The 26,530-nt window shown below is 43.6% G+C and overlaps 2 protein-coding genes and 1 pseudogene across 2 annotated transcripts; 1 reads left to right on the plus strand and 2 right to left on the minus strand.

Moving 5' to 3' along the window:
• Positions 1-459: 459 nt before the first annotated feature.
• LOC112650508 (interferon alpha-1/2-like) lies at positions 460-1,128 on the minus strand (annotated as a pseudogene).
• Positions 1,129-4,059: 2,931 nt separating this feature from the next.
• LOC125756020 (uncharacterized) lies at positions 4,060-5,172 on the minus strand. Its single transcript, XM_049115944.1, has one exon. It carries the CDS (start codon positions 5,170-5,172, stop codon positions 4,060-4,062), a length of 1,113 nt encoding a protein of 370 aa, XP_048971901.1.
• A 91-nt stretch (positions 5,173-5,263) lies between these two features.
• LOC125756021 (uncharacterized) lies at positions 5,264-25,508 on the plus strand. Its single transcript, XM_049115945.1, has 4 exons — positions 5,264-5,471; positions 9,623-9,785; positions 14,351-14,470; positions 25,035-25,508. Exons 1-4 carry the CDS (start codon positions 5,264-5,266, stop codon positions 25,165-25,167), a joined length of 624 nt encoding a protein of 207 aa, XP_048971902.1. The 3' UTR covers positions 25,168-25,508.
• The last annotated feature ends 1,022 nt before the right edge of the window (positions 25,509-26,530 follow it).

The raw sequence follows: 26,530 nt of genomic DNA on the forward strand, positions 1-26,530 counted from the left end.
ATGAGAGTAACAGAATCCTGAGGAGAAGAGTCATACGATCCACTCTTTCATCAGATTCTCTTCTGATTCCCTCCGTCTCGAAAGAAACCACAAATGCAAGAATGCTTGCAGAGAACGGTTTAATGAACAAAAGAATAAAAAACTTAATAAATAGAAAGCATCCCCACTCCCCCTGAATCACAGAGTGACGGTACACCTACTAGTATACAAAGAGAACCCAGTTGAGCCATAAATACAAATAAATAAATAAATAAATAAATAAATAAATAAATAAATAAACGAATGACTAGTAAGTAGAGAGATGGGCAAGGTTATGTGAAAGTAAGCGGTGTTTGTCGACTTGACTTGATGGTGCTGCCCCGTCCTGAACACGTTGTACACCCGATTGCCTTCGTGTCACCGTGACGGCAGGCGTGAGCTTCTCTGAGGCGGCAGGACAGGTGCAAGTGTGCTCTGATCAGTCAGGGAATGTCATTTCCGTGCAGACCCGGGCGGGTCTCATTTCCTCCTCCTGATTCTTTCTTGCAAGATTGTCGAGGAGAAGAAGGATCTCCCGATTTCTGCTCGGACCATCTCCCAGGCACACGGGCTGTGGTTCCTGTCTTGCAGGTAGAGGGAGATCCTTTGGAAGTAGGTCCTCAGGGTGGAGTCCTCATGCATGAGGGGGGTCTCGGCCAGCCCCGCCTCCTGCAGGGGACAGGCCTCCAGGTCATCCAGCTGCTCAGAGAGCTCCGAGCACAGTTCCTCCAGGAGAGTCATGTTCCAAGGAGCAGAGGAGGTGGAAGACCTTCTGGGTCATCCGGGCAGAAGAGGTGGAAGACCTCTTCTGTCCGGGCAGAAGAGGTGGAAGACCTTCTGGGTCATCACGTGGACCACAGAGAGGGCCTGCGCCTCCTGGAGCCGCTGGCCATCAAACAGCTCCTTGGGGAAGGCAAAGTCATTGGTGTAGTGGTCACAAGAGCCGGCAGAGAGTCTCCTCATCTGTCCCAGGAGCGTCAGGACCCTCCAGTTGCGCAGGCCGTGGGTGTCGGGCAGGTGGCAAGCCAGACAGCACAGGGAGTGGCAGCTGAGCAGCACCAGGGCCACCGAGAAGGAGCAGGGCAGGGCCATCGGGGATCCTGCAGGGGCTGTGGGCCTGGCTGGGCTGGGCTGGGCAGGTGTGGGATCCGCTGCTCCAGCTTCTCTGAGCATCTTCCCTCGTGTGTGGGGCTTAAGTAGGCAACAGACGCGTTTTCCATTTCTGAACATCTCCCTCACTTTCTACTTCCCTTTTTGCTTTCCTTTATGATGCACTTTCGACTGGCTCTAGAGCACTGTTTCCCAACTACATGGGCGTGCTTGTCATGACTGCCCTTGCCTCCAGTGTCTTCTGGATTGGCATTTCACGCATCATCCAGAAAAGTTCGGAACCCGGATGCGCTGTCTCTAGAGTACAGTGTATGTCCCATGCTCCCATCTGATCTTTGGACATACACAACCCCTTGTCGGTTCACCCTTCTCATGTGAAGGCTACGCAGGGTTAAGGATGTCTAACGCTGGTAAACATGAAGGCCAATTGTTAGGCTTCCGACGTGGAATGGGATGGCCAACGTTGAAGAGGGACCTATCGAGTACTGATAGGTACATGATTTCTGATACGGAAAGCACATATGCAGGTGAACCATGTCTACAAAGACAAGAGAATGAACGCAGAGTCTCTCCCAATTTAGAACGATGCCGAACTGCTGATAGGAATCGAAGAGTTGAATTACTTCCTTGACATGTGTTTCTGCAGTAAGGCCACTTCATGTTGCCTCGGCTGACAAAGTGATCTCTTGCCTCACCTGCGACTCCGTACTCATCAAGGTGTTTTCAAAACTCCTTTTTTTCTGTTTCACTCTGTGTACAGTTCCTGATGCGTTGACTTACTTTCCTAAAGTCAAAAGATCATGTGACATCTGTTTGTTCCTAAATTATGAGAGCCCACATCACCTCCAGGGTCACACAGAAGTCACATCTACAAACAGACAATGGGACCTCCAAGTTTTGTTAATATCACCTCTTCTACCATGACTTTCTGATGAAGGAAAGATTGAGGGAAATTCTTCATATCACTGTGCAAGTTATTCCTAGGTATTTCATACTCTTCTTGCAGGTGTATGGCTTATCTTCCACTAATTCTATATCCATGCGTTGAGTGTTACCCAAGAAAACCCAAAAATGGAAATCAAGAACTCAGATGTAAACTTTTGTTGTTGTACTCCAAGGGTGAGTTTTGGAGAGCCACAGACCATTATTATATTGAGGACTAGGTTACAGGCCTTAGAACTACTTTTTATAGCCCGGAGGCCTTGTAATAACTGTTCTCTGGAGGGAGATACTGATTTTCAGGGATACTATACATGTCGACAATGTGGGTATATATGAACAGTCTTGAGATCTTGTACTCAGTTTTGCTGTGAAGCTAACTGCTCTTTAGGAAAGCTTAAAAGAAAAAAAAATTTTATTTAAAAAAGTTTTTTCAAATTTTGTTTTCCAGGGACACCTGGTGGCTGAATGGGTCCATATTACAGGCTTCATTTAGGAGCAGGTCTTCACCTCCTGGAGCCCTGCCAGCAAATCTTTGTGGAACTCCACACTCACCAGGAAGTCTGGTGGAAGATTCTCACCCAATTGTCCCCCTCCTCAAGGCAACGTGGTTTCTCTATGTCTGCGAAATAAAAAATGTTATCATAAAAAGTATAATTTTCTCTTTTTTTATTGAACTTCGATTTGCTAACATATAAAAGTATAATTTCCAAAAATGATATACAAGGTAGGGATAGTGACTTATTACAGTAACAGAGTCAGTTCTTTCTAGGTAAGAGCAGTTTATTTGTTTTGGGGATTTGTTTGTTTGTTTTTTCTCCAGAGAAAAATCATCCAGCAGGGAGAAGCTGATGCAGAGAACACAAACAAGCAAGTTCTCCAGACTTGGTCGCTGTCTTAGTCCATCTGTGGCTGTCAGAGGCAATCTTCCAATGAAAATAATTGGACAGGCCACAGAATAATATTATCCAACTTTCTATTTCCTTTTTGCTACAGCCACTACTCCAGCATTGTAACAGGGACATTCCCTCATGTCCAAAATAGTCAGTAAGGAAAAAAGAAGAGAAAACGGCCTCTTCTATGAGAGTTTCCAAAAAGTGAAGAAGTTTCACATAAGTCTTGGTTTCAGTTAGTAGCTTTGTACTTGGAAGCAAAACTGTTAGTAAAAAAAAAAAAAAAAAAACACAAAGAACCAAAAACTTTTAAGAGTTTTTTTATTCATGAGAGGCAGAGAGAGAGAGAGAGGCAGAGAGGCAGAGACACAGGCAGAGGGAGAAGCAGGCTCCCTGTGGGGAGCTTGATGGAAGACTGGATTCCAGGCCCCAGGATCAGAACCTAATCAAAGGCAGATGCTCAAACACTGAGCCACCCAGGTATCCCCACAGAATCCATTTTAACTTCTTTTTTATTCTACACTCTCTTCCTTTGTCATCATTTCCATTCATGGGTTTAATGGGATGGAATTGCTTGTAAATAACTGACTCATATATCCATTTTCTAAGGAATGGTTGCACTTGGACGTCTACCATTAACTGTGGGAGATATTTATTGCTTCTGTTTTTATTCCCAACATGTCTGCTCCCAGTGGCTGCTAAGAGATTTCATTTTTCCCTTTTGTCATTATACTATTTAAAACAACTGATATCAGTTGAGTGAGATTATTGCTTGGAGGTTGGTTTTTCTACAAAGTTCAATGATACAAAGAATTGGATTTGTTATGTCCACCGCTCTTCTGACCACAACACATCTACTGGTTTAGAGAAAGTCTATTTTTTATTTATAATGTGAACAACATAAAAATGAATGCGTTGTAAAATCCATTTTTTTTCATCAGGGTATATAATTAGACTTGGTTCCTCTTTTCACTAAGAACCAAATAGAAGAACTGTCCTATAGAAACACTTAATGAGCAAAAGTAAAAACTGGAATAAATTTAAAGCTTATACTTTTGTCACCTAACCACGAAGTGCTTAGGAGGCTCAGCAAAGTATGTCAGTCATTGACAGAGTCTGAGGATCTCTTTCTGCTTTGCGTGCGGGCTTTCCTAGAGGTTGTGAAAGGAGGAGCAGGCGCCTCCCAGGCACAGCGGCTGCGTTTGTTGCCCTCCTGATAGAGATGGATGCTCTGGAAACCCTTCCCGACAACCAGTCCCGGACACAGGCAGGCCCGACCCTTCTTTCCTGGGCTCCAGGGGCTCCCGGCCGCGATCAAGGCTGGAGAGGAGGTGCTGGAGGGCGGCCTTGCTCCCCCCAGCCTGGCTGCGCTCTGCGCCCAAGAGGCTGAGGATGTGCTGCAGCAGCTGCAGGTGCGAACGGGCGCTTCGGGGCCTCTGGATTCGGGGTGTGCTCTAGTCCCCGAGGAGCTCTGAAGCAGGTGCGCCCCGGAGGCGCGCGTGAGGGTGTGCGCGCCTCGGGCGGGGCTCGGGCTCCCAGGCAGGGGTCCCGCGGGGGAGCCCCGGGGCGGCGGCGGCGGCGGCGGCAGCCTCCTCCTGCCGCCCAGGGATGGGGCCCCGCGGCGGCGGTGGTGGTCCCGGCGGCCGCTGTGTGGGGCCCGGGCTGCGCGGGGCGGCCTGGGGGGGCGGCTCGGGGCCGCGGCCCGGGTCCCCGCAAACCCGTCCTCCCGCCCCCTCCCCGCCGAGCGGGCGGCCCGGCGGCGCTTGGGGGGGCCCCGGTGGCCCGAGGGCGTCCTGCAGCCTGCGCTTGCGGCTCGGCCTGGGTCCCGGCGCCCCTTGGGCCGAGAAAGTGCAGCCAGAGGACGGGCCGCAAGACGCGGTTTCCCGAAGGGATTTGAGCCGAAGGGATTTGAGCCGCGGCGCGCGCGGGCGGGTTTGCAGCTTCGGGGTCGGGTGTGCGCCCGCCGGCGGGGCCGCGACCGGCTCGGGAGGGCGGGGGGGGGGGGCGGAGGATGGGGCGGGGGGACAGTCACTGGGAGACTTGAAGACGGAGGCGACTGGAGGGGCGGTTGGGCACAAGGGCGAGGGACCCGCAGGAAGAAGGGGTGATGGGGCTTTGGGACAATGAGGCGTTGGGAGGACAGGAGACAACCTTGGGATGTTGGGGAGATGACTGATGGGGTGACTGATGGGAGTTGGGGTGACGGGAACATGAGCAATGAGGCGCCGAGATAAGGGCACGATGGGACATTGAGAGATGAGATGAGGGGACGATGCGCCACCACACGACGGGGCGAAGGGGGGATGAGAGGACAGGACGACAGGACTCGCCTGCAGCGCAGTGAGGGCGCGGTGGGCAGTGCCAGTCACCAGCCAGCCTGGTCCCCATGGTCGCTGGAAGGACGGGGAGCGCCCAGCAGGCGCCTTCCTGACTTCCAGGCAGATCTGCGGGGCCGGGGAGGGGTGCTGGCAGGGCCACAGGAGGGCCACCTGCAGACCAGGGCCCGGGACTGTTGGCCCACGGCCCAGTCACCTGCGCCCACTCCACAAATGTCAAGAACATGTTAAGTCAAAAGGTTAAACACAGAATAGCAAAACTCTTCCTTAGGAAAATATTCAAAACATAATATTGTAAGCAACTTTTTCAATGACATGGAAATGACACTATTTACCTCAAAACAACAATGAATAGAACATAACCTTTCTACCATGGATGGAAACCACCTCAGAGATCGATGGAAGATGACCTCCTTTCTTTTCAGTTGAAAGATCTGATTTGACATTTTCTTCAGTCTCTGTGACAATCTTATATAATTTTTACTTAACTTGATTAAATTGTCAGAACCATTTGAGAAGTTGAGTCTGTATGTGCAGACAGGATGGAGGGTGGCACCTAGCAATGGAGGGTGGCACCTAGCATAGATTTGGAGGAACACCAAATTCTCCCAACTTGAGAGTGGGGGATCCCCAAAATGAAAGAGGAAGGAGCAGAAAAGCAGGACATAGTAGGACATAGATATGAGCTGGAGGTCAGACTTGAAAATGGATGTTGTGCTCAAGAGGGGCAGACGTGTGTGAAATGTCAGCCAAGGGGACCCACAGACATGTCTGAGCTCGGGAAGACCTAGTGTATAGGAAAACCGTGGCTGAGCGGGGAGACCTGGATGTGAAGCAGGAACCCACGGGAAAGAGAGCTTCAAACCATTTGGGTTTGAACAGAAAGACAGGAGCAAGTTGATGCCTGCAGGTGCTTGTGGGGCTGAGGACAGAGAAGATGGAAATTCAGCACATGTGATGTTCCCTGCCTTTGAAGGGAGAAGGGAAATGTGGGTCCGGATTGGAGAGCAGAGGTCAGTACTAAGCATCTGACTGGAGCCTTCTCTACTTGGCATCAAGGGAATCTCTCCCAAAGCTAAGCCTTCTGGAATCGTCCCTCTGTTGGGTGTCGCAGAGGTCTTGCACCCAGGGGCAGTGCACCATCTGAGGCTTGGGATGAGGAAGAGGGATGGTCTTTCATAAGTGAGGGAAGGTATAATGCCAAAGTGGGAATGCAGATGAGCCAAATTCCTTGTCTCAGGCAGATCAATTCTATGCAAGCAAGTTCATCAGTGCTGAGGCTGAAAAACCTGGCGATTGCAAAATGTAAATGAACTTGGAAGACTTTTTAAGAAAATTGAAATGGAACATCTTCTGAATAGTTAAGAAGTACAAGTGTTTTTCATAGGAAAAACAGAATTTTCCCAGTCATGTCGATAAGGACTTTTGTGTAATTGGGGGATAGGAGTTAATATTCATCCCATGAATTAGTAAAATCAGATAGCAAATTAGGAGATATTTTTACCTGGAAACCAACCACAGTCACATACTGAATACGTCTTCATACGTAGAAATATTTATCATAGTTGTCAACATACAGAAATATATTGTACTAGGAAATAGATCTTCAGATTGGCATATGGTAAAGTGTCAGATTGAAAAGTTTAAACATTTAATGAGTCTGGATTCAGCAGTACATCCTGTCTTTCCTTATCAGCTCCTGTCTGACTGATCTGACACACCCACTTTAACATTAAAGCGTTTGTGGATTTACTAAGAAACTGGGTAAAATGTCCTATTGCTTTGAGAATATTTTTCTCTTGGGGCAGCCTGGGTGGCTCAGCACTTTAGCGCCCCCTTCAGCCCAGGACCTGATCCTGGAGACCTGGGATCGAGTCCCATGTCGGGCTCCCTGCATGGAGCCTGCTTCTCCCTCTGCCTGTGTCTCTGCCTCTCTCTCTCTCTCTCTGTCTGTCTCTAATGAATAAATAAAATCTAAAAAAGGAAAAAAAATTTTAAGAGAATATTTTTCTCAAAGTAAATTTAATTGAAAAGAAATAATATCCTTCTGGTGTCCTTTCAATGAAAATAGAAAATAAAATAATTTGGCCCTGGAATCAAGTAAGTTTATTTTTCTTCATTAAGAAGTTCACAGGTGGGGACCTGGGTGGGTCAGTGGCTGGGCACCTACCTTCGCCTCAGGTGGTAATCCCAGGATCCAGGATCAAGTCCACATCAGGCTCCCTGGACAAAGCCTGCTTCTCCCTCTGCCTATATCTCTGCCCATCTCTCAGTCTGTGTCTCTCATGAATGAATAAATAAATAAATAAATAAATAAATAAATAAATAAATAAATAAATAAATAAATCTATTTAAAAAGGAAGTTCATGGGAAACCTCAAGAATTAAGGAAAAATATTTTGACCTTGGAGACACTGAAATTTAGTGAAGTACACTGGTACATGAAATCCATCAAGGGGCTAATTTCACTGCCCTCATTCTTACTGGTTAGTGATAGTAGGACAGATTAATGCAAATATTTAGAGCAGGCCACAGGTAGGGAAAAACTGGTTAATGGTCTCCAGCATTTTTTCAAAACCTGAAGAATGAAAATTATTTTTAAAATATATTTGGGCTGATCCTCTGTGGGGAACTGAACACTAGCATCTTCTTTCTGCCAGTCTCCTATCTTCCTGTTTCCTTTCTCATTATTACTCAAGATTTTCGATGGGGCTATGGTTCCCCTTCTTTTTTAGATTCAGTATCTGTGAGCACAGACATTTTTAAGGAAAGGTGTTGAGAATAGCTATACATGACAGTTTCATCTCTGCCATGGATGATTTGAACTGGAAACATTTAGGCACAACCTCAACTAGTGTATCACAAGTGCTCAGTGAAAGATGCCCTGAGTCTTAATGCAGGCTGCTATAACAAAGTACAATAGACTGTGTCTTACAAACAACAGAGATGTATTATTTGTCAGGATCCTGGAGGCTGGAAGTCTAAGATCAGGGTGCCAGCATGGTTGAGTTCTGGTGAGAGGCCTCTTCTAGGTTGCAGATGGCCAACTTCTCTTTGTATCCATGCCTGGTAGAGAGCAGACAGAGGAAGCAACCTCTCTTGTGACTCTCATAAAGACATTTATCCCATTCATGAGACCTCCTCCCTACACCCTCATGTAATCCCAATTATCTCCCAAAGACTCCCCCTCCTAATACCATTACACTGAGGGGTAGGGTTTCAATATGAATTTTGGGTACACACAAATATTCAGTCCAGAACACCCTGATAAGAAGATCCCCAAATATTGTGGTTATTGTGAAATTTTATTAGAATATTATTAATTTTCCACGTTCATTTGGTGATGAAGAACATATTTTTTGATGCTGACTTCATTTTCTTATGGCATATTAATCTTAATTGCTTACTCATCAAATGTTACAGTGCTACTCTGAGCATGATCCCCAAGGACCTACCAAATTCCATAGACTTCACCAAAGTCTTTAGCAACAATGATATTGATGCTGATAATGATAGCAACTACAAATACTTTGCCCTTGTAGGGGACCCATTCATCCTTTCAACGTGTCTATGTCTAAATAGCACCTGTTAAGAGTTAGATAAATAAAACAATCTAGTAAACCAATAGCAAATCCAGGTTTAAAAACCTACTATCTTAGGTTCCAAACTCCACCTCCCCATCCACAGCATTAGACAGCTGTGCAAACTGCATGTGGTGAATTATCACTTGTTTTCTGGAACGCCTAGGCTTCTAATGCATCCGTGTTCCCTGTCTCATACCTCACTGATTACAAATTCTCTCTCTTGTCATTAATGTGTCTTCTACCTCCTAATACATTCATGCGTAGACCAAATGACAAAATATTTTGATTATTTTGTATAGTCGAATGAAATTATCAACTGGCAGTTATTTCTCAGAGCCTAAAATATGACCAAGTGTAATAATTCTATTGATAATTATAACATAACCATATTTGATACATCTCAGATGGCTAATTGAGATTGCTTAGTTAATTCTCACCATAATCTTGTGAGAATTGTGAGACACAAGATCCATGAGAGTCCTGACCCCTGCACTAGAGTGGGACTGAATTACAAACATTTCAGTGACTCCTGTGTAGACAACACTGAGCTGGTGGCTCTTATGGATTAAAAGGTACAAATTCTTACGCTACCAATTTAGGTGAATACGGGAAATGATTGGGAAAATATAAGATGCCATATACTAAGAGGTAAGGTGTGAGAAGTGGAGCAGAGCATCACCAGGGCCAACAGCAGAGACCCTAAGGAGTCAGAAAGGCATGCTCCTCCTGGACCCCGGTGAAAGCAAGCACGCAAGGCTCCGGCGATGCGCCCCAACGGCCGGCAGGGGGCGCGCGAACTCAACGTAAAGGCTCACCTGGCGCCGCCCACCAGCCGGACCCCCGGCTGCCAGGGACGCTCTCCAGGACGACCGCAGCTGCTCCGCAGGGAGCGGGGTCTCGACCCAGGTGAGGGGCCCGGGCTCCGGGGTCGCGTGGGACCCGGGGACCCAGCAGGCTCTCCCCTGTCGGGCCTGACCGCGGGGGACTGTGCTCCGCGGGGCCGCGCAGCAGTTGAGCCCGGGCGCCGACCAGGGCGTTTCCTGGGGATGCTCCGCGGGGGCGGGGGCGGGGCGGGGAGCCGGTGCGTCTGCAGACCCAGGCTTGCTCTGCGGAGAAAAGATAGGGATGCGGGGCAAGGGGATACGCATCTACAGTCTGGACGCGAATCTCTCTATATGATTTTATGAAAATGCAGAAAGTTAATTTTTCCTACAACGTTAAAGTGTTTTAAAAATATTGAAAAGTAGGTGTATTAAAACTCAGATTATTTTAACGTTAAATATTTTATTTATGCCAAAACCAGAATTGATCATTCCTGGGCTTTGTTGAAAGCAAATTGGGCAATATTTTCGGAATTATTTCTTTGCTTATTTTCGTTTGAGAGGGGTGTCGTTTGAGAGAATTTAGTTTACTGGAACTGTTTTGGAGAAACAGCATATACATATCTGATTTATATTAATTCTTCTTTCCTTATTTGTTTCCAAATTACAGGAGATATTCTTCCTTTCTCACAGTTTGAAAACATGATTTTATGGCAGGCCAACATTTTGATATCGTTTCTTTGGCTGACAACAATGATAGCCATTTTGTTGGCACATTTTTAGGGTCTGTCCCCATTTTGACAAAATCAAAATTTGCATCAAGTGCTTTTCTGTTTTGAGACATACACCTCACTATCATCGGTAAGCAAACCATTCTGCTTTATAGGAGTATTGTGTGAATGGTGTTTGAGATATTTAGCAAGTAAATAAATTTCAGTGTCTGGCAAAAAATTTGTAGACCAAACGGAATTTGTCAAAATCTAATTTCGCTGCCACTCCTACCCCCGCACTTGTACGAATCTCTCTGGCTTGTGTAATTACAAGATCAGTTCTTATATTTATTTAAAATTTAATATTTTATTCCTCAAGGATTTTTTATCATTAAATTTTATTTTTAAGAATATTGCATTATTCTTATTTTCTCCACTACTAAGTCATTTGACACACACTCTTTTGATTTGTGTGTAAGGCAAGTGCTTAACTCACCCTGCTCTAATAGCCACACTAGAAGGGGTTTTTGAAGTGTTGTGATTTTCCTTGGCTGAAAATTATGTCTGAAAATCAGAGAACATCCCCTTTCCCATCCCTCACTATATATATATGTATATATATATATATATATATATATATATATACACACACACACACACACACACACATATATATATATACACACACATTATTTTTGTACCATTGTTTTGCCTGTACCTTAAACATTATCTCCACAGGTGGTCTAAAACTAAGTGAGGATGAGGGAAGTGTTTATGTCATTTCCTTATACATTTCACAGCAACTATTATTTGGCAAACAACTTGCTAAGGATCACTTTCTCCAGAAAGATCTTCAAGTGTGCTGTGTGATTTCTCTTCTGTGGGAGGCACTGCTGTGACAGTGTAGCCAGGGTTCTGCTCCTGCAGGCAACCCTATGTACTAGCGTTCCTGTTTGGGAAGTGCTAGATTCCCTGTTCACTAATCTTTTTTTTTTTAAGATTTGTTTACTTATTCATTCATGAGAGACACACAGAGAGAAGGGTGGGGAGAGAGGCAGAGACACAGGCAGAGGGAGAAGCAGGCTCCATGCAGGGAGCCTGACATGGGATTCGATCCCCGGTCTCCAGGATCATGCCTGGGCCAAAAGTGGCGCCAAACAGCCGAGCCACCCGGGCTGCCCCTGTTCACTAATCTTAAAAACAACTGCGAAATTGCCAAGCAGTTGATTAAATTATGTGGTGCCCAAAATACAAAATTAGGTCAATCTGTGTGAACTGCCATAGAAAGATTTCCAGGATACATGTTATACAGAAACATCAAACTGTACAGCGATGCCTTTGATATTATGTTTATGAAAGCATATCCAAATAAATACATTGGTTCTGCAGAGATAGTTTGAAATGCTGATCTTTCAACTTTATTGGATAGGGGCCACCTTGATTGAGTTTGTCTGTCCTCTTAGATATTTCTAAGACCCTGGGGCTCTCAGGAGCTCTGGACAGTGTTACTTGCCATGGGACAACTTAAGCAAAGTCAGGCCTTAAATGTGTATCAAGCACTTACCTTTTAATTCTATTCTTTATAATCTTGTTATTAGTATATTTGAATATTCCTCATTAGTAAATGACTCTGGGGACTTAAATTCTCAGTTCTCTTTATTAAACATCATAACTATTGTCATTGTTACTTCACGGAGCTGCGGCATGCTGAGAAGATAGGTCCACTCCAGCAGGCCCAAATCACATGGAGCCCTTTGAAGACATTCTGCCGTAGAGGCCATGCATGGGGGATCTGAGGTTCTGAGGCTTCTCCTTGGTTGGTGGCCTCAGAAGCCCCAAAGTGGAGCTCTGCCTGCCAAGCAGTAAAAGAGGAACCATGGGAAGAGTCTCTCTGGCATGGAAGGTGCAAGTTTCCTGGGATGTCCAGAAAGCTCCACCAGAACCTCATCTGTGAGGCTAAATCCCCAGTTTTTGTCTTCCAGAAGCCACAGAAACAGAGCACAGCTTCCAGATGTGAAAGTGGGCAGCCTTCAGACTCCTTCCTGATGGCTCTGTCTCAGGCCATACCGAGTGAGCCCTCTCTCCAGCTGTCCCACCCCCTACCCCACCTCCATTTCTCCTTCATTTCTCAAATGGATCTTGAGTACCAACTAAATGCTAAGTACCTCATGCTGGTGATAGAGCAGTGAGTCCTAGTTCTGGAAGAAGTAAGTAAGCCAAAAGTCACCACATAGACTAAAAAAGTATGCCTGGGAGAATGAAGGCAACTTTCCCAGCTGCAAAATTCAAAGGACTCACCCTGCGAAACTTTTTTCACTCTAACAAGAAAGGAAGAGGAGGAGAGGCGTGGCATACAAATTTTTTGAGTTTGGTGAAGATCAATTCTCCTCTAATGGCTATTTGTTTAGTGAAGGGGCATCTGGTACATCTGCTGAGGTTGGAGGAACAGAAGTTTGTCAAAGTGGAGAATGTTTGAAATAGATCAGATAGGGACAAAAGTTGACCATGGAACAATGATTTAAGCCCCAAGAAGCAGGAGCTGTGTCAGTTTTGTTCACTTGTGTGTCCTAAATGCACAGAGAAGGAACTCACCAAATATATGGGGTGAATGGAAGTCTGAACTCCATATGGTAGTGAAGAGGCCCATTAACTGATGACCATAGAACTATGGTGGTGGCACAATATACTTGATTGGGTGGCTTTATCTAGTAGGTCTCAGTCAGGTCAGGTATGGAAGAGGCAGGAGTTTGGACTTTTGCCAGGTAGGGATGATGAAATAAGAATGAAGTGAGGGTGTTTAGAGAGTTACATAAGTGATGGTCCATGAAGTCTATTAGTCTGCTAGGGCTGTGATAGCAAGTACTCCCGTGGACTGGGTGGCTGACACCACAAATTTATTTTCTCACAGTTCTGGAGACTTAAAATCCAAGATCAAGGTATGGGCAGATTTGGTTTCATCTGAGATCTCTCCTTGAGTTGCAGATGGCCAACTTCTTGCTCTTTCTTCACATAGCCTTTTCTCTGTGTCTCCATCTTCTTATAAGGACACCAGCCATACCGGATTAATACTCACCTGAAGGGCCTCATTTTAACTTGGCCACCTCATTAAAGACTTTATCTCCAAGCACAGTCACATTCTCAGATACTGGGGGGTTGGGACCTAAATATATAAATTCCGCATGAGCAATGGCAGGGGTGTGGGTGGGGTGGGCACAATTCAGCCCCTAAGATCTACCATGGAGAAAGAGAGACCAAAGAGCAGAGGTGGTTGATGGACAAGGAACAACTGTAAGGACCAGCAGACTGTAGTTCCTGACTAACTGGCCTCGGAAGGACAACTTGGAAAAAATAAAGGCAGAGGTCAGAAGGTGGAATGCTAGACTGTATTACTCTACACAATGCAGAGCAGCTCCCAGTGAAAAGCAAAGATCTGTGAGTCAGGCATGACTTGTCACGGGACCCATGGCCAGTCCTTCAGCATGTAAAGCTTCCACCTCTCCTCGGATGGGTAGTGTTTACCCGTGGAAGCATAAGAAAGGTCACTATCCTGAAAGTCACCTCCTCTGAGTTCTCTAACCCTGGATTTTCTACCTGTGTGGTTACTCATCCTGTCTGAAATTCAAGTTAGGAGAATCAAATTTTAAAATGTAATGTTCACTATTAATTATGTAATAAAAAGCAGACATTAATCTTCCCAGGCTTGAATTGCTGTGTAAGTGTGCACCTGTCTATAGGAGATAAAGGTTGCTTCTCTAGGCCTGGATATGGGGAGTCAAGGCAGGTAAAGAGACTGGAGGAGAGGCAGGATGAGTTAACATTGACCCAGCCCTCTTCTCTGGGTGGAAATGGTACAACAGGTGGCTCAGGAGCTCTTCTCTCTATTTAATGGGGACTCCTCCTTTTTGGTGACTCCACTTTTTTTGTGGCTCTTCTTTTTCAGCACTCTACTCAGCCCTTTACTGGCATTGATCCTGACCGACCACAAAGAGGTAGAGGACTATGGAGAATCCTTTAGCATGTTTGGCCATGGTGGCTTCAGTGGGCTGAATAGCGGTCCCAGGTGAGCCCAGGAAAACTGCACCCTTGTCACAAGTTCTATAACCTGCCTGTGTGTGTCCTGGAGAAGATGCCCCATGACTCCACCAAGTATAATATTCACAGAGGACACCTCAGGCCTAATAGGCCAACTGTTCACACGGAGTATGAGATATTGCACAATGTCCTAAAGAATGGCTGTAAAAAAAAGGACTTACCCAAAAAGGAGTTTGGCAGGCATTGTTTTTGTGCTCAAAGACACCGTCCCCCCTCATCACCACCTGTTCCGCACACACGAACACAGATACATGCACTCTGGACAAGGTGGGACCAAGGTCCACATCACCTTGTCACCAGCCTGAGTCAGGTAATCAGGGAGAAGAGCAGGAGAGGAAGTGGCTTGATTATTGGTGATGGGGACATTCTCATTCTTTCTCACCCAGGGGTCCTTCCATCCCTTCTTCATTTGTTTCTCTCCTTTACACTCACATAACCCCTAACCCTTCCTCACTCTCCCCTCCCTTTCCTACAGGTGCTACAGCATGAATGTTCCCCTCACTGACGACCATGTGACCCATTTGCCCTGCACTGATGCTGTGGAGCCAGGCAGCAGCTCAGTGAGGAGGGGCTTCCTTGCCCAGGGTGACTAACCAGCAGGGAGAATTTATTTTTGAGTTCAAAGTTTGTTTCAAAACAGATGAATATGACAGATATTGCCCACCTGCAAATAGCACTGACCGTAGTCTCAGGCCTTAGCATGTCTACTCAGGACCTAGCTTAGCCAGACCTCGTCCCCACGCCCGCCTGCCTCCACTCAGCACTCACCCAGTTCTGTGCCCCACCATGGCTGCCTCTCTAACATCTGAAAAAGCCAAATTCTAAAGGAAGATGATCCTGGCTCTGAATCCCTTCAGACCTGGGCTGCCTGGTGGTCATGGCTCACATTTCAAGTCCCTCTTTTAAAAAAAAAAAAAATGTATTCATGAGAGACACACAGAGGCAGAGACACAGGCAGAGGGAGAAGCAGGCTCCCTTCAGGGAGCCCAATGTGGGACTCGATTCCTGGACCCCAAGATCACGACCTGAGCCAAAGGCAGGTGCTCAACCATAGCCACCCAGGTGTCCCTCGTGTCCCTCATTTTGAATCCAGTTCCCTTCCAGTGGCTAGAAAGTGACACGAGTGTTACTGGAAGACACATGACCTTTCTTCCCCAAGCTTGCGAGCAGTATTTTCTCCTTTCCCTCCTAGCCTTGCTAAACCCTTTCATCAGCTGCCCTTTTAGCCACTTCCTGTCAGGAGGAAACAGCAAGAATGCACCGTGTTTGGCAACCCTAACCCACCCCAGGTCCACAGTTCCGGACAGAGCTCCACTGCCACCAGCATTTTACCAAAAGACACTCCCAAGTCCTGTGTCCCCTCCTGGCCCATAGCATGTCCTGTGTGGGGAGGAGAGGAGACAGGTTTGCTTTATGTTTTGATTAAGGCTGAGAAATAAGCCATGGCACCCTCTCTCCAGCTTTCACTGGGAAGGGCCTGGGATCTTGGGTGCACATGGAAGCCATGCCTCACCAGAGATTTTTGGTCATAGATTTTTTTTTCCTTACACTCTGAACTCAGGGCTTCCCTACCTCAAAACGTTGAAGAATAGTTGACTCACTGACACAGTGCTTTGCAGATGGTTTCACTTTATTATCTGAGCTATATCCTCTTTCTTGTAACTCAGAAAGCTGTAGAGAGTTGTGAGGCTCAAGAAAGGAGGGGATGTGCCCAAAGACTATCACTGATAAGGAGTAGAGTCATACTTGAGCACAAGACAGATCAGGGACCTCTATTTTCTTCTCCATTCCACAGATGATAGGAGAGAAAACTGAGGCCAGGTGAGTTGTGTGAGTTGGAGTCCCTTCCCTCCAGTGGGGCCAGCTCAACATCTTTGCAAGTGGTTGGTGTTAAATCTGTATGAAGTCCTAGACAAGCTTCATCTATGTCCTAAATATTTGGGTGCTACTTGAATCCCCAGTCTCCCAAAGGGAGCCGTAGATCTTTTTTTTTTTTTTTTAAAGAAGATTAATTTATTTAGAGCATGAGCCAGAGGGGCAGAGGGAGAGGGAGAATCTCAAGCAAACTCTGTGCTCAGCACAGAGCTGAGCCCTACACAGGGCTCAATCTCATGACCTTGTGATCAGTACCTGAGCGGAAACCAAGAATTGGTTGCTTAACTGACTGCACCCCCCACGTAGCCCAGGAGCCTCAGATCTTGACTGTATGATAGGAGATGTGCTAGCTCCCTATGCAGAGAATGTAGGAAAATGAGAATTGCAGGGTAGACAGACAAGCAAGGCAGAGGGGAAGCAGAGCAGGGGCTCTCTGTGAACCCACACTCTAGAAGGAGGGGCTCGTAGGGACTTGATCTGTCCTGACAGCCCACAAGCACCTCTGGAGAGGGGATTGTGACATTTATTCAGTGCTGTGGGTATACAATCTCACACAATCTAGCTCTCTCAGGAACACTTAAACATGGCTAAAAAGTGTATGTATATAAATCTTGTGTTGTTCTTGTGACTAAAGCAGAACTGTCAACTTTTAGTGCATGTGTGGGATCTCAGAGAATGACACCCGTGTCTTTAAGGTGGAGAAGCCGGGGTTATAAATATACAGATGTTCAGTATTTCACCTTAAATCCCTCTCAGAAAAGATGCTGAGCCCCCACCTCCAATGTTTATTTTTATTTATAATATATATACTACAGTTATAAAATACTCAGCATGTTATAAAGTATATGTTGGGAAGAGAAGTTTTAAAATGGATAAGTAAGCCTATGATAAAACATTTTTAAATTGTATTATTATTATTATTAAAGGGACATCATGATTTATCCTCAAAAAATACACATATATGCTTCTAGGAAGACATGACAATCTGCGTCAATATGTGCTGTGCTATAAGGAATATCATGATATTTCATAGAATCCAAGTAAAGGTTAAATAGGAAACTCTGAGAAGAGGTAAGGATGACATAAACTCTGACAAGCTCAGAGCATTCTCATTAATGTGACTTAGTTCCCAAGTATCAGGTTCTGGCTTTCTTGAGTCAAATTCCTGAGAATAGCTATCTGATTGGCTTGCCCTGGTTTTAATCAGCCATTAACAGCAGCGATATAATCTTGCAGATCCTGATGTCAGGGCTGGAGGGCAGTTCTAGAAGGGCTGTGAGAACAAATAATGTGGCCTACTTCATTCCATCCTCAGCTTCCCAGTATCTACATCCTTCACATTATTTCAAAGGTGCCCAATTCGGTGATCCCATCTTCAACTGTCATGCCTCCAGTCAGAGACAACAAATATCACATCCATAAACATCATAGGGCCACTTGTCTCCAAGTACTTTGTCCAACACAATCCTGTTGCACCTTTTTGCCACTTATAGACAAAGTTGAAATTTTGAATATGACCAAATCCATCCAAAAGAAGTAAAGGAAGAGAAGAAAAAAACTTTTATAAAAATATAAAAAAGGAATAATAGGGTCACCTGAGTGGCTCAGTGGTTGAGCATCTGCCTTTGGCTCAGGTCATGATCCTAGGGTCCTGGGATCAAGTACTGCATCAGGCTCCTTCCAGGGAGCCTGCTTCTTCCTCTGCCTATGTCTCTGCCTCTCTCTGTGTCTCTCATGAATAAATAAATAAAATCTTTAAGAAAGGGAATAATAAAATAAAAGGGTAGTTTTTCCATATTTTTTTTTATAATCCAAGAACAAAGAACAAACATCCTCTAGATACTACAGAGACGAGGCAGTAATTGGATGGTACGGTATTCTTCTCCTGACACATTCTCTTTGCTCATTTGGCTCCTCAGTTGGCCATGTTTATGCAGTCATATGTCTTGAGGCTCTTTCTCAACTTCCTAGAGGGACCTAGAGGTCTCTGACTTGAGTAACAAGACTTAGAAAGTGGTGTTATTTTTGTAAATGACTTTGAAATTTGGAGACAGAAGGATGTCTACAGAGAAATACCACAGATTATCCTGTGGAACATTCCTGTCCAACTGCTGTGGAACCTTCATAAGGAAACTGATGGAGTCAAGTATGTTTAGTTTACAAACACAACTTTAGTCATATTATTTCCATGATTCAGTTGTTTCCTATAATTCTATGAATACAATCCAATACTTAGGCTCTTTTAATAGACATCTGATGCACAATTCAAATCTCCCTTCAAGACCTAAAAACCTACTCCCCCTGGCTACTAATAGGGCTGCTAGCTGACAGCCCTCCTATAATAGGACTTCTCTGGAAACTTCTCTTGGTTAAAGTGAGTCATCTAACTCTAAGTTCTTTCCCCCTCCTGGGGGCCTTTATCCAGTTACTGCTCCATGTGGGGTATATAGGCCTGGCCCCTGCACTCTAGCTGTAAAGGTTCATTCCAGCTTCAGAGCTCCGCTGGGATCAGGTAAGCCCTGATGTGACTGTACTGCAATTCAACTCCATCTACTCCAGTTCTCTTTGCCCCAGTTATTGACCTGTGCTCTTCCCAATAAACCCCTTGCATGTAGTAATCTCTCATGTTAGAGTCTGCTTCTTGGATATCTAACCTCCAACAGCATAGTATATAAGATCTTCCATTTTAAACCCCTGGAAACCCAAACTGATATAATATTCCTCTGGAAGGTATGTACTCTCATAGGTGTACTTTCTCTGTCTTGTTCTTCATGACTCATTTAAGATTATTACTTTGACCAGAAAGCCCTGATAGTCTGATTCTACTAATCTCTCAGGGCAGAACTCCTATCATACAGAACATCACACTAACATGTACCAGATCATGTTTCTTTCTTCCAACTAGACTAGGAGCTACTTCTTGGTGGGGATGTGACTCTTTATCTCTTTACCTATGGTATACAGCACAGTCTGTAACACATAACAAGACATTCTGAGTCTTGACTGAATAGAAAAATATAAAAACAATCCAGTTTTAAAGGGAAAGAGGATATATCAATACCATATTGTCACAGCCTACTAGACATGTGAGAAGAATCTCTGTTTGGTGATGAAGTAAACTCTGGTTCCAGTTTATGTTACCAAGGTATTCAAAACAGTGACAGTGCTTCTGCTTGTATGGCTCTGCTAAGGGATTATCTTTATTTTTTAGCCTTTTCACTCTTCCTAGATGGACCATTTAGATTAGCTATTTCTTGGAGTCAAAAATGAAGTATCTCCTTCTCTGATGAAAACTTAGTTTATATCATTACATAGTAAGGGCACAGTAATGTAATGACCTGAGCTATAAGGCAGAAGACTATGCGGAGTTTCTCTTTTAATGGACTATTCTGGTCTATGTAGACAGTCACTTCTGAATACCACACACTCTATTTGCTGTGAGTCCCAGTAAAGCTGAGAGCCTAATTCTCCAAACCTATGAGAGGCTCAGGGCCTAATTCTCCAAAGAACGAACCCCACCCCCAACCCCTACCCCTAGCCATCTGGCCTTCCACAGGTGGTGGTGCAGAGAAAGAGCAACCCAGTTTGGGGACCGAATTTCTTGTGATACTCTCTTCCTTCTGATCTCTTTGGGGAACTCTTTCAATGGGCTTTGCAACCTTGGCCATGGAGTTTGTCCTCGAAACATAGGTAACTGAGGAAGGAAAGGTGGATTCAGGAAATATATATCAAGTGAGGAGGTAGTGTTAAAAGACAAAGTGGAGAGTAGGTCCCAGCATCTTTTTCATGCTCTGTGTGTTGAAAATAAAAGGCAAGTAGTGGGCTAAACATGATCCCTGAATATTATGGGATCCCATGATCAAAATAGATTTAGAGGTGGTGATAAAATGGAAAGCAAAGGGCAAAATGGCCCAAAGTGGGCAGGGAGAGGTCAGAGGTAAAGAGATCAGAGCAAGTAACGACCCAGTGAATCCCAAAGATAAAAGAGCACAGTCTTCCCTGGTCCCTCCACCCTCACCCCCACCCCCATCCCAGCAGAAAAAAAATGTCTGTCTGCTTCCATGGTTGCTGTAGCTGCTTCAGAAAGGTACCCTCAAAAAGGAATTTGTGCACATCCCTGCAGGAGATAGGAAGTTTGAGTGCATCTGGGAGCAGAATGGGGATAGGTCAGGGTGCCACATAACCCTTTACTGAGATGGCAATCCCTGTCTAGACTTACCTCAGTTTCTATACTTGGGCAGAATTAATATCTCTGATATAAGAAGAGTGATAAATGAGCTCTCTGACCAGACATCCACACTCCCTCCAAGGAGTGTTTAGATATTATTTATTCACATCAACAAAGATAACCCAGTCATCTGATATGGCCAATGTGACCTGAAACGGTTTTTCTTAACTATTTCATGGTCTTGGTATATTCCTTAGCCACTGAACTGCATGTGTTTTACATGTTTTATCTTAATCACAAGGTTCTGTGTTTCACTCATACTAATGTACTTTTAATTTGGGGAATCTACCCCCCACCCCCCCAAAAAAAAGAGAACAGATTCAATGCCAGGACAACCAAGAGGTCTTAGTGTGTTTTAATTAGGTGCTGTCATAGGGAACATAGTAACAGCTATCAGAACCATTCATTAATACCTATTCGGTGATGGATCAGGCAAAGTCCTCTCCTTCAAAGGGCTTTCATCCAGGGACAGAACAGAACAGGAACATAGATACCATAATCAGTGCTGTAAAACAGCCACGGAACAGCTCTAGGCATTCAGTATTGTCAGTTAAGAACTCTGCCAAGGAATTAGCATTCTATGAAGATGTGATAATTAATCAGCTGGATTTTTCACAACACGTAATTGGGAAATTTCCAGACAGACATGGAGCAAGACTGTTCTCTTTTACTACTGTGTCAGAGTTAGAAAGGGATGTTGCAATCCTGATGCAAAGTTTTGATGAACATATTTTCCTAATTATAAAGTCAAGAGATCTGGTATATAAAAGAATTTGTGAGACTGGGGATTTACTATTAACAGAGAATTTCAATACACCATCAAATATGGGATTATACTTAAAATACCTTTGCAGTTTACACCCTAGGATTTTCAGGCTGTATCCACCTGCTTGTGTCAGACAGTATGTAGAGACAGCTGTTCAGGAGCCTGAGTTTGCACAAACACGTTGGAGAAAGGAAACATTTTCTTCAAGCTTATGGCTAGAATTCAGTGGACTTTTGTCAGTCAGCTATCAAGAGCAAGCTGGCACAATTTCAAACCAGTTTATAGAAAGAGACATGTGATGGAGAAAATGAAGATAATGGCACTCTTTAAGTGCTGACTCTGAGGAAGGGTGCATCCTAAGGGCTCTTTAATGGTCTTACATCAGCTCTACAAATATTTTTTACTCCATTTTCCATTTGAGAAAACGGAGACACAGGAAAGTCAAGTAGCCTTGAGCAGACTGGGAGTTTCATGCAGAATGCCACATAGAATCTGCAAGCTGGGGATCTGAATCTCCCCTAGTGAGTTATGAGTGATTTTTTAAGTTGGATGTCTGGGTTTGTTTGTTTGTTTTAAATATTTTATTTATTTGAGAGAGAGAACAAGTGAGCAAGCAAGAGAGCATGAGCAGGGGGAGTGAGAGGGAGAAAGAGACTCCCCAGCTGAGCAGGGAGCCCAATGTGGGGTGCTCAATCCCAGGACCCTGGGATCATGACCTGAGCCAATGGCTGATGCTTAACTGACTTACGTGCCCCTGGATTTCTGGCTTTTTAATCTTTTTTTTTTTCTTCTTCTTCTTTTTTTTTTTTTTACTTGAAAAGTTATTCTTCCTCTTTTTCCCCCAGGCCTCTCTTTTTGGCACTTACATTTGTTCTTTCTAATCTATCTTTGTGCCTTACCTTAGATTTTTATGAAAGAGAAATTCTCTACTACAGTTTCATTTTTCCATCTGATGAAGGAAGTTTCTCAGAACTTTATATTCATTGCAGTATGGGTATATTTGAGTCCACAAAATTTCATGATTTTTATAAAGCCAATGCTGACCTCTGTAGGACTATTAAAAAGTTAATCAGGAAAGATCACCAAGCAAAAATATCCAAGAATAGAACAGGAAAACTGTTTACATTATCTAGCTTTACCAGAAAATAAACTGAATTTTAATACAGTGTGAGCATGATGCCAGTAAGGAAACCTAGGTGGCCAGAATAATCAAGAAAATAATCCTAGAAATTGTTGTATTACCGGTAGTAATTAAGTTTGGAATTAAGGTTATCTTAGATGTTAATATAGAAGAAAAGAACTTCCAGTAAATGGTAATGAGATAAATGCCTGGCAATCCAGACACAAATCGATTTATAGTCTCATCTCAAATCATAGATAAAAATAAAATCCTAATGGGATATAGGAAAAAAAGTGAAATATTTACAATATACATGGAAACTGATAATTCATAAGATCTATAGAGGAATGGGAATGGGAGAGTATTAAGAATTAAGGATATCTAAAAACATAATTCATAAGGAAAATAAAAAAACTAGTTAATGTCATAAGACCCAGATAAGAAGGATGAAGACTAGCAGACAAATGAAAAAATTCTAGCCCACTAGTACTTAAACAGAGTTAAGCAACAATGCCTGATATTTTAGCCTATTAAATAAGCAGATATATAAAAGAAAATATTGATTTTATATGCTTTGTGCCACTACATCTATTCCTGGAAATCTATCCCAAAATACATTTGTAAAAAGGTTAAAAAAATTACACCCAATAATATTTATTTTTTTCTCCAGGCCTACATTATTTCCCTTCTTCCCTTCACAGATAAACCTTAAGAAAAGTTTCCATTCGCTCTGTCTTCAACACCTTTCATCTGATTTACCCTCAGTCCATACACTCCAATCTGGATTCTTGCAACATGACTTCTGCCAAACCCAGTCCTCACTTTCCCTGAATATAAGACATCACTTAAAAAAAAAAGATTTATTTATTTATAAGAGAGAGCGCGCGCGCGCACACACACACACACACACACACACACACACATGCGTATGCTCGTACAGTGCACCTGCAGGGGAGGGGCAGCGGGAGGGTGAGAGAGAGAATCTCAAGGAGACTCCATGCTGGGCACAGAACCCCACTTGGGACTTGATCTCATGACCCTGAGATAATGATCTGAGCCAAAATCAAGAGTCAGTCACCTAAAAGACTAAGTCCCCCAGATGTCCCAAGACATCACCTTTTAAACACATATCTTTCCTAAACATTCTCTCATCATATTTTCTCCTGGGCATCCTCCTATTGTGCTGTATCCACTCCAGTGTGCTTTTCAGGCTCCTTATTGTCTTCCCTACATGTAATTGTGATGGTCCATAAGGTTCAATTTTTGGTAGTCTTCCTATTTTGTTTTTTTTTTTTAATTTTTATTTATTCATGATAGGCACACAGTGAGAGAGAGAGAGGCAGAGACACAGGCAAAGGGAGAAGCAGGCTCCATGCACCGGGAGCCTGACGTGGGATTCGATCCCGGATCTCCAGGATCGCGCCCTGGACCAAAGGCAGGCGCCAAACCGCTGCGCCACCCAGGGATCCCAGTCTTCCTATTTTGTATTTCTACAGGACCTCATTCATTCCTTGGCCTTTAGAGACCAGGTATACTTCAGCTCCCAAGTTTACATTTTTGCTATAGCACTATAAATTCTAGAAATGTGCATCACATGCCAAGGCTCAGAGTTTCTGAATCCTCCAGTTTCTGGTGACAGATGATAATTTTCTTTTGCTTGCTATGTTAGTATACGATGTAGTTGCAATTAATTAATTGACGGCTTAATACTTTTATATTTCCTTCCAACAAAAAAGGAGAAGTTCCAAGAGGGCTGGCATTTTGTTTTCTTCATTCAGCTTTTTATCCTGAAGGTAGGCATAGGGCCTGTGATCTAGATACTTAAACATTACATGTAGCTTGAATGAAATGGATGAATGAACTGTACTTTCAATTGAGCTACAAAATCAATCTTGGTATTTATTTATTAAAAATAAACAAATGCAAAACTATTTGAAAGTAAAACTTTAAATAAAGAGAATAACTTAAAAATATAAAGGTGGGGGGTGCCTGGGTGGCTTAAATCTTGTTTTCAGCTCAGGTCATGATTTCAGGGTCCTGACATCGAGGCTCCTGTTGGGCCCCATATTGGGAATGGAAGCTGCTTAAGATTCTTTCTCCCTCTGCCCCTCTTCCCACTCCCCCCTCTGTCTTAAAAAAATATATATAAAGGTAAACACTATATAACTAACACAATGTACAGGTGAACATGACAACATACAAGCAAAAATATTGAAACACGATAAATATTTTAAAATAGGTAAGTACATTATTAAGGTCATCTATGATGGGCTGGTGCCTCCTATGAACTTTTAACTTTATAGTTGCTTAATACTATCAATAAATGTGACAAATTTGATTCAATTTATTTCATGATGAAGTCTTTTGAAATGACTAAACATGGGAATATGATGAAATATATCTGTCCATAGTAATTGTTTTATTAAGACCATAGGTCTGCTTCCTCAGCTCTTAATCATTCTTGCAAGCTTAGTAATAAAAAGATCTCATGTCTTCTTGCTCTGACAACTTCCAAAATAGCCGCTCGATTCTTTATTTTCCAGAATGAGACTGATTCCTTGCAAGTACCTCTTCACATCCAGTATGGAGTCTTCATTGCTCAGGAGAGTCCTTCCATCTCCAACCCCTGCACTAAGCCAATTTCTAGGACTTCCCAATGCTGACAAAGTCCAGTAAAGATTTTCTCACAGCCAGTCTTAATCCAGCCCACCTTTTACACTTGAACATGTTTAAGATATGCTGGAGCATATAGTGGAAGACATCAGCAGTCTGCCCTCTGGAACTTGCTGCCATCCACTGAAACAACAGAAAACAATTGGATACAGTTAACTGTCCATCAGTCCGGGATTGGTTAAATAATTTATGACACACCCATTTATTGGGAGACAAAACAAAGTTCTCTATTTACTAACATGGGAAGATCTCCAAATGAAAAAAAGCTAGGGGCAGAATAGTGAGTACGGGCTCCTATCTTTTATGTAAAAGTAGAAAAAGTATAATAAAAGAATATAATTATAGTCTTACTAGTTTGCATATACAAAAAATAAACTAGATAGATTTAAAAGGCATCAGACACTTCAAAACATGGGAAATGTTGGAAGAAATTATGTCAAAATGTACATCTATTCATACGGCAAAATTTAAATTTACTCCTAAATAGAGAAATACAAGTTAATAAAAATATCCATAAAAGAAAAATAAATAAAAATAAATATGGGAGAAATGCACAAACATTGCTGGTGATCATATTTTGGAAAGAAATTTTTATACGTCTTGAATCCTGTCCTTAGGATTTATCTAAAAACAGGGGAAACTTCTGTGCTGAGATTTTAGTTTATTGGAGTCTATAAAACAATGACGTACAAAGTTTTTATTCAGGAACTAATAATGGGCAAAAGAAACTATAGTATGTGGAATCATCGGAAAGTCCTGTAGCCATCTAAAAATGTGAGTGGATAGGGATGCCTGGGTGGCTCCGTGGTTGAGCGTCTGCCTTCCGTCCAAGGCATGATCCTGGAGAGCCGGGATCGAGTCCCACATCGGGCTCCCTGCGTGGAGCCTGCTTCTCTGTCTGTGTCTGTCTGTCTCTCTCTCTCGGCCTGTGTCTCTCATGAATAAATAAATAAAATCTTTAAAAAAAAATGTGAGTGGATAGAAGGGGAGGTGGGTGGCAGGTGGGGGTGACTGGGTGATGGGCACTGAGGGGGGCACCTGATGGGATGAGCACTGGGTGTTCTATATGTTGGCAAATTGAACACCAACAAAAAATAAATAAATAAAAATATAAATAAAATAAAATGAAATAAAAATAAAAATGTGAGTGGAGAACAATTACAACGGAATTGCACTGCACAGCCAAAACCCAGGCTATACTATTCATGTGCCGTGGTCACAATTTGGTATTTAGAGACCCATGATCCGTGTATTAAACGACTAGTAATTTGAATATGTGAACCAAAATGGTAACTGAGGTGTAGGATAAAAATCATAGCCCAAGTGCTTTATCGAGGAACAGTTTTAAGCATCTTGCCCCCAGGGC

This window comes from Canis lupus, chromosome 11 (assembly GCF_003254725.2).
Source record: "Canis lupus dingo isolate Sandy chromosome 11, ASM325472v2, whole genome shotgun sequence".
NCBI lineage: Eukaryota > Metazoa > Chordata > Mammalia > Carnivora > Canidae > Canis > Canis lupus.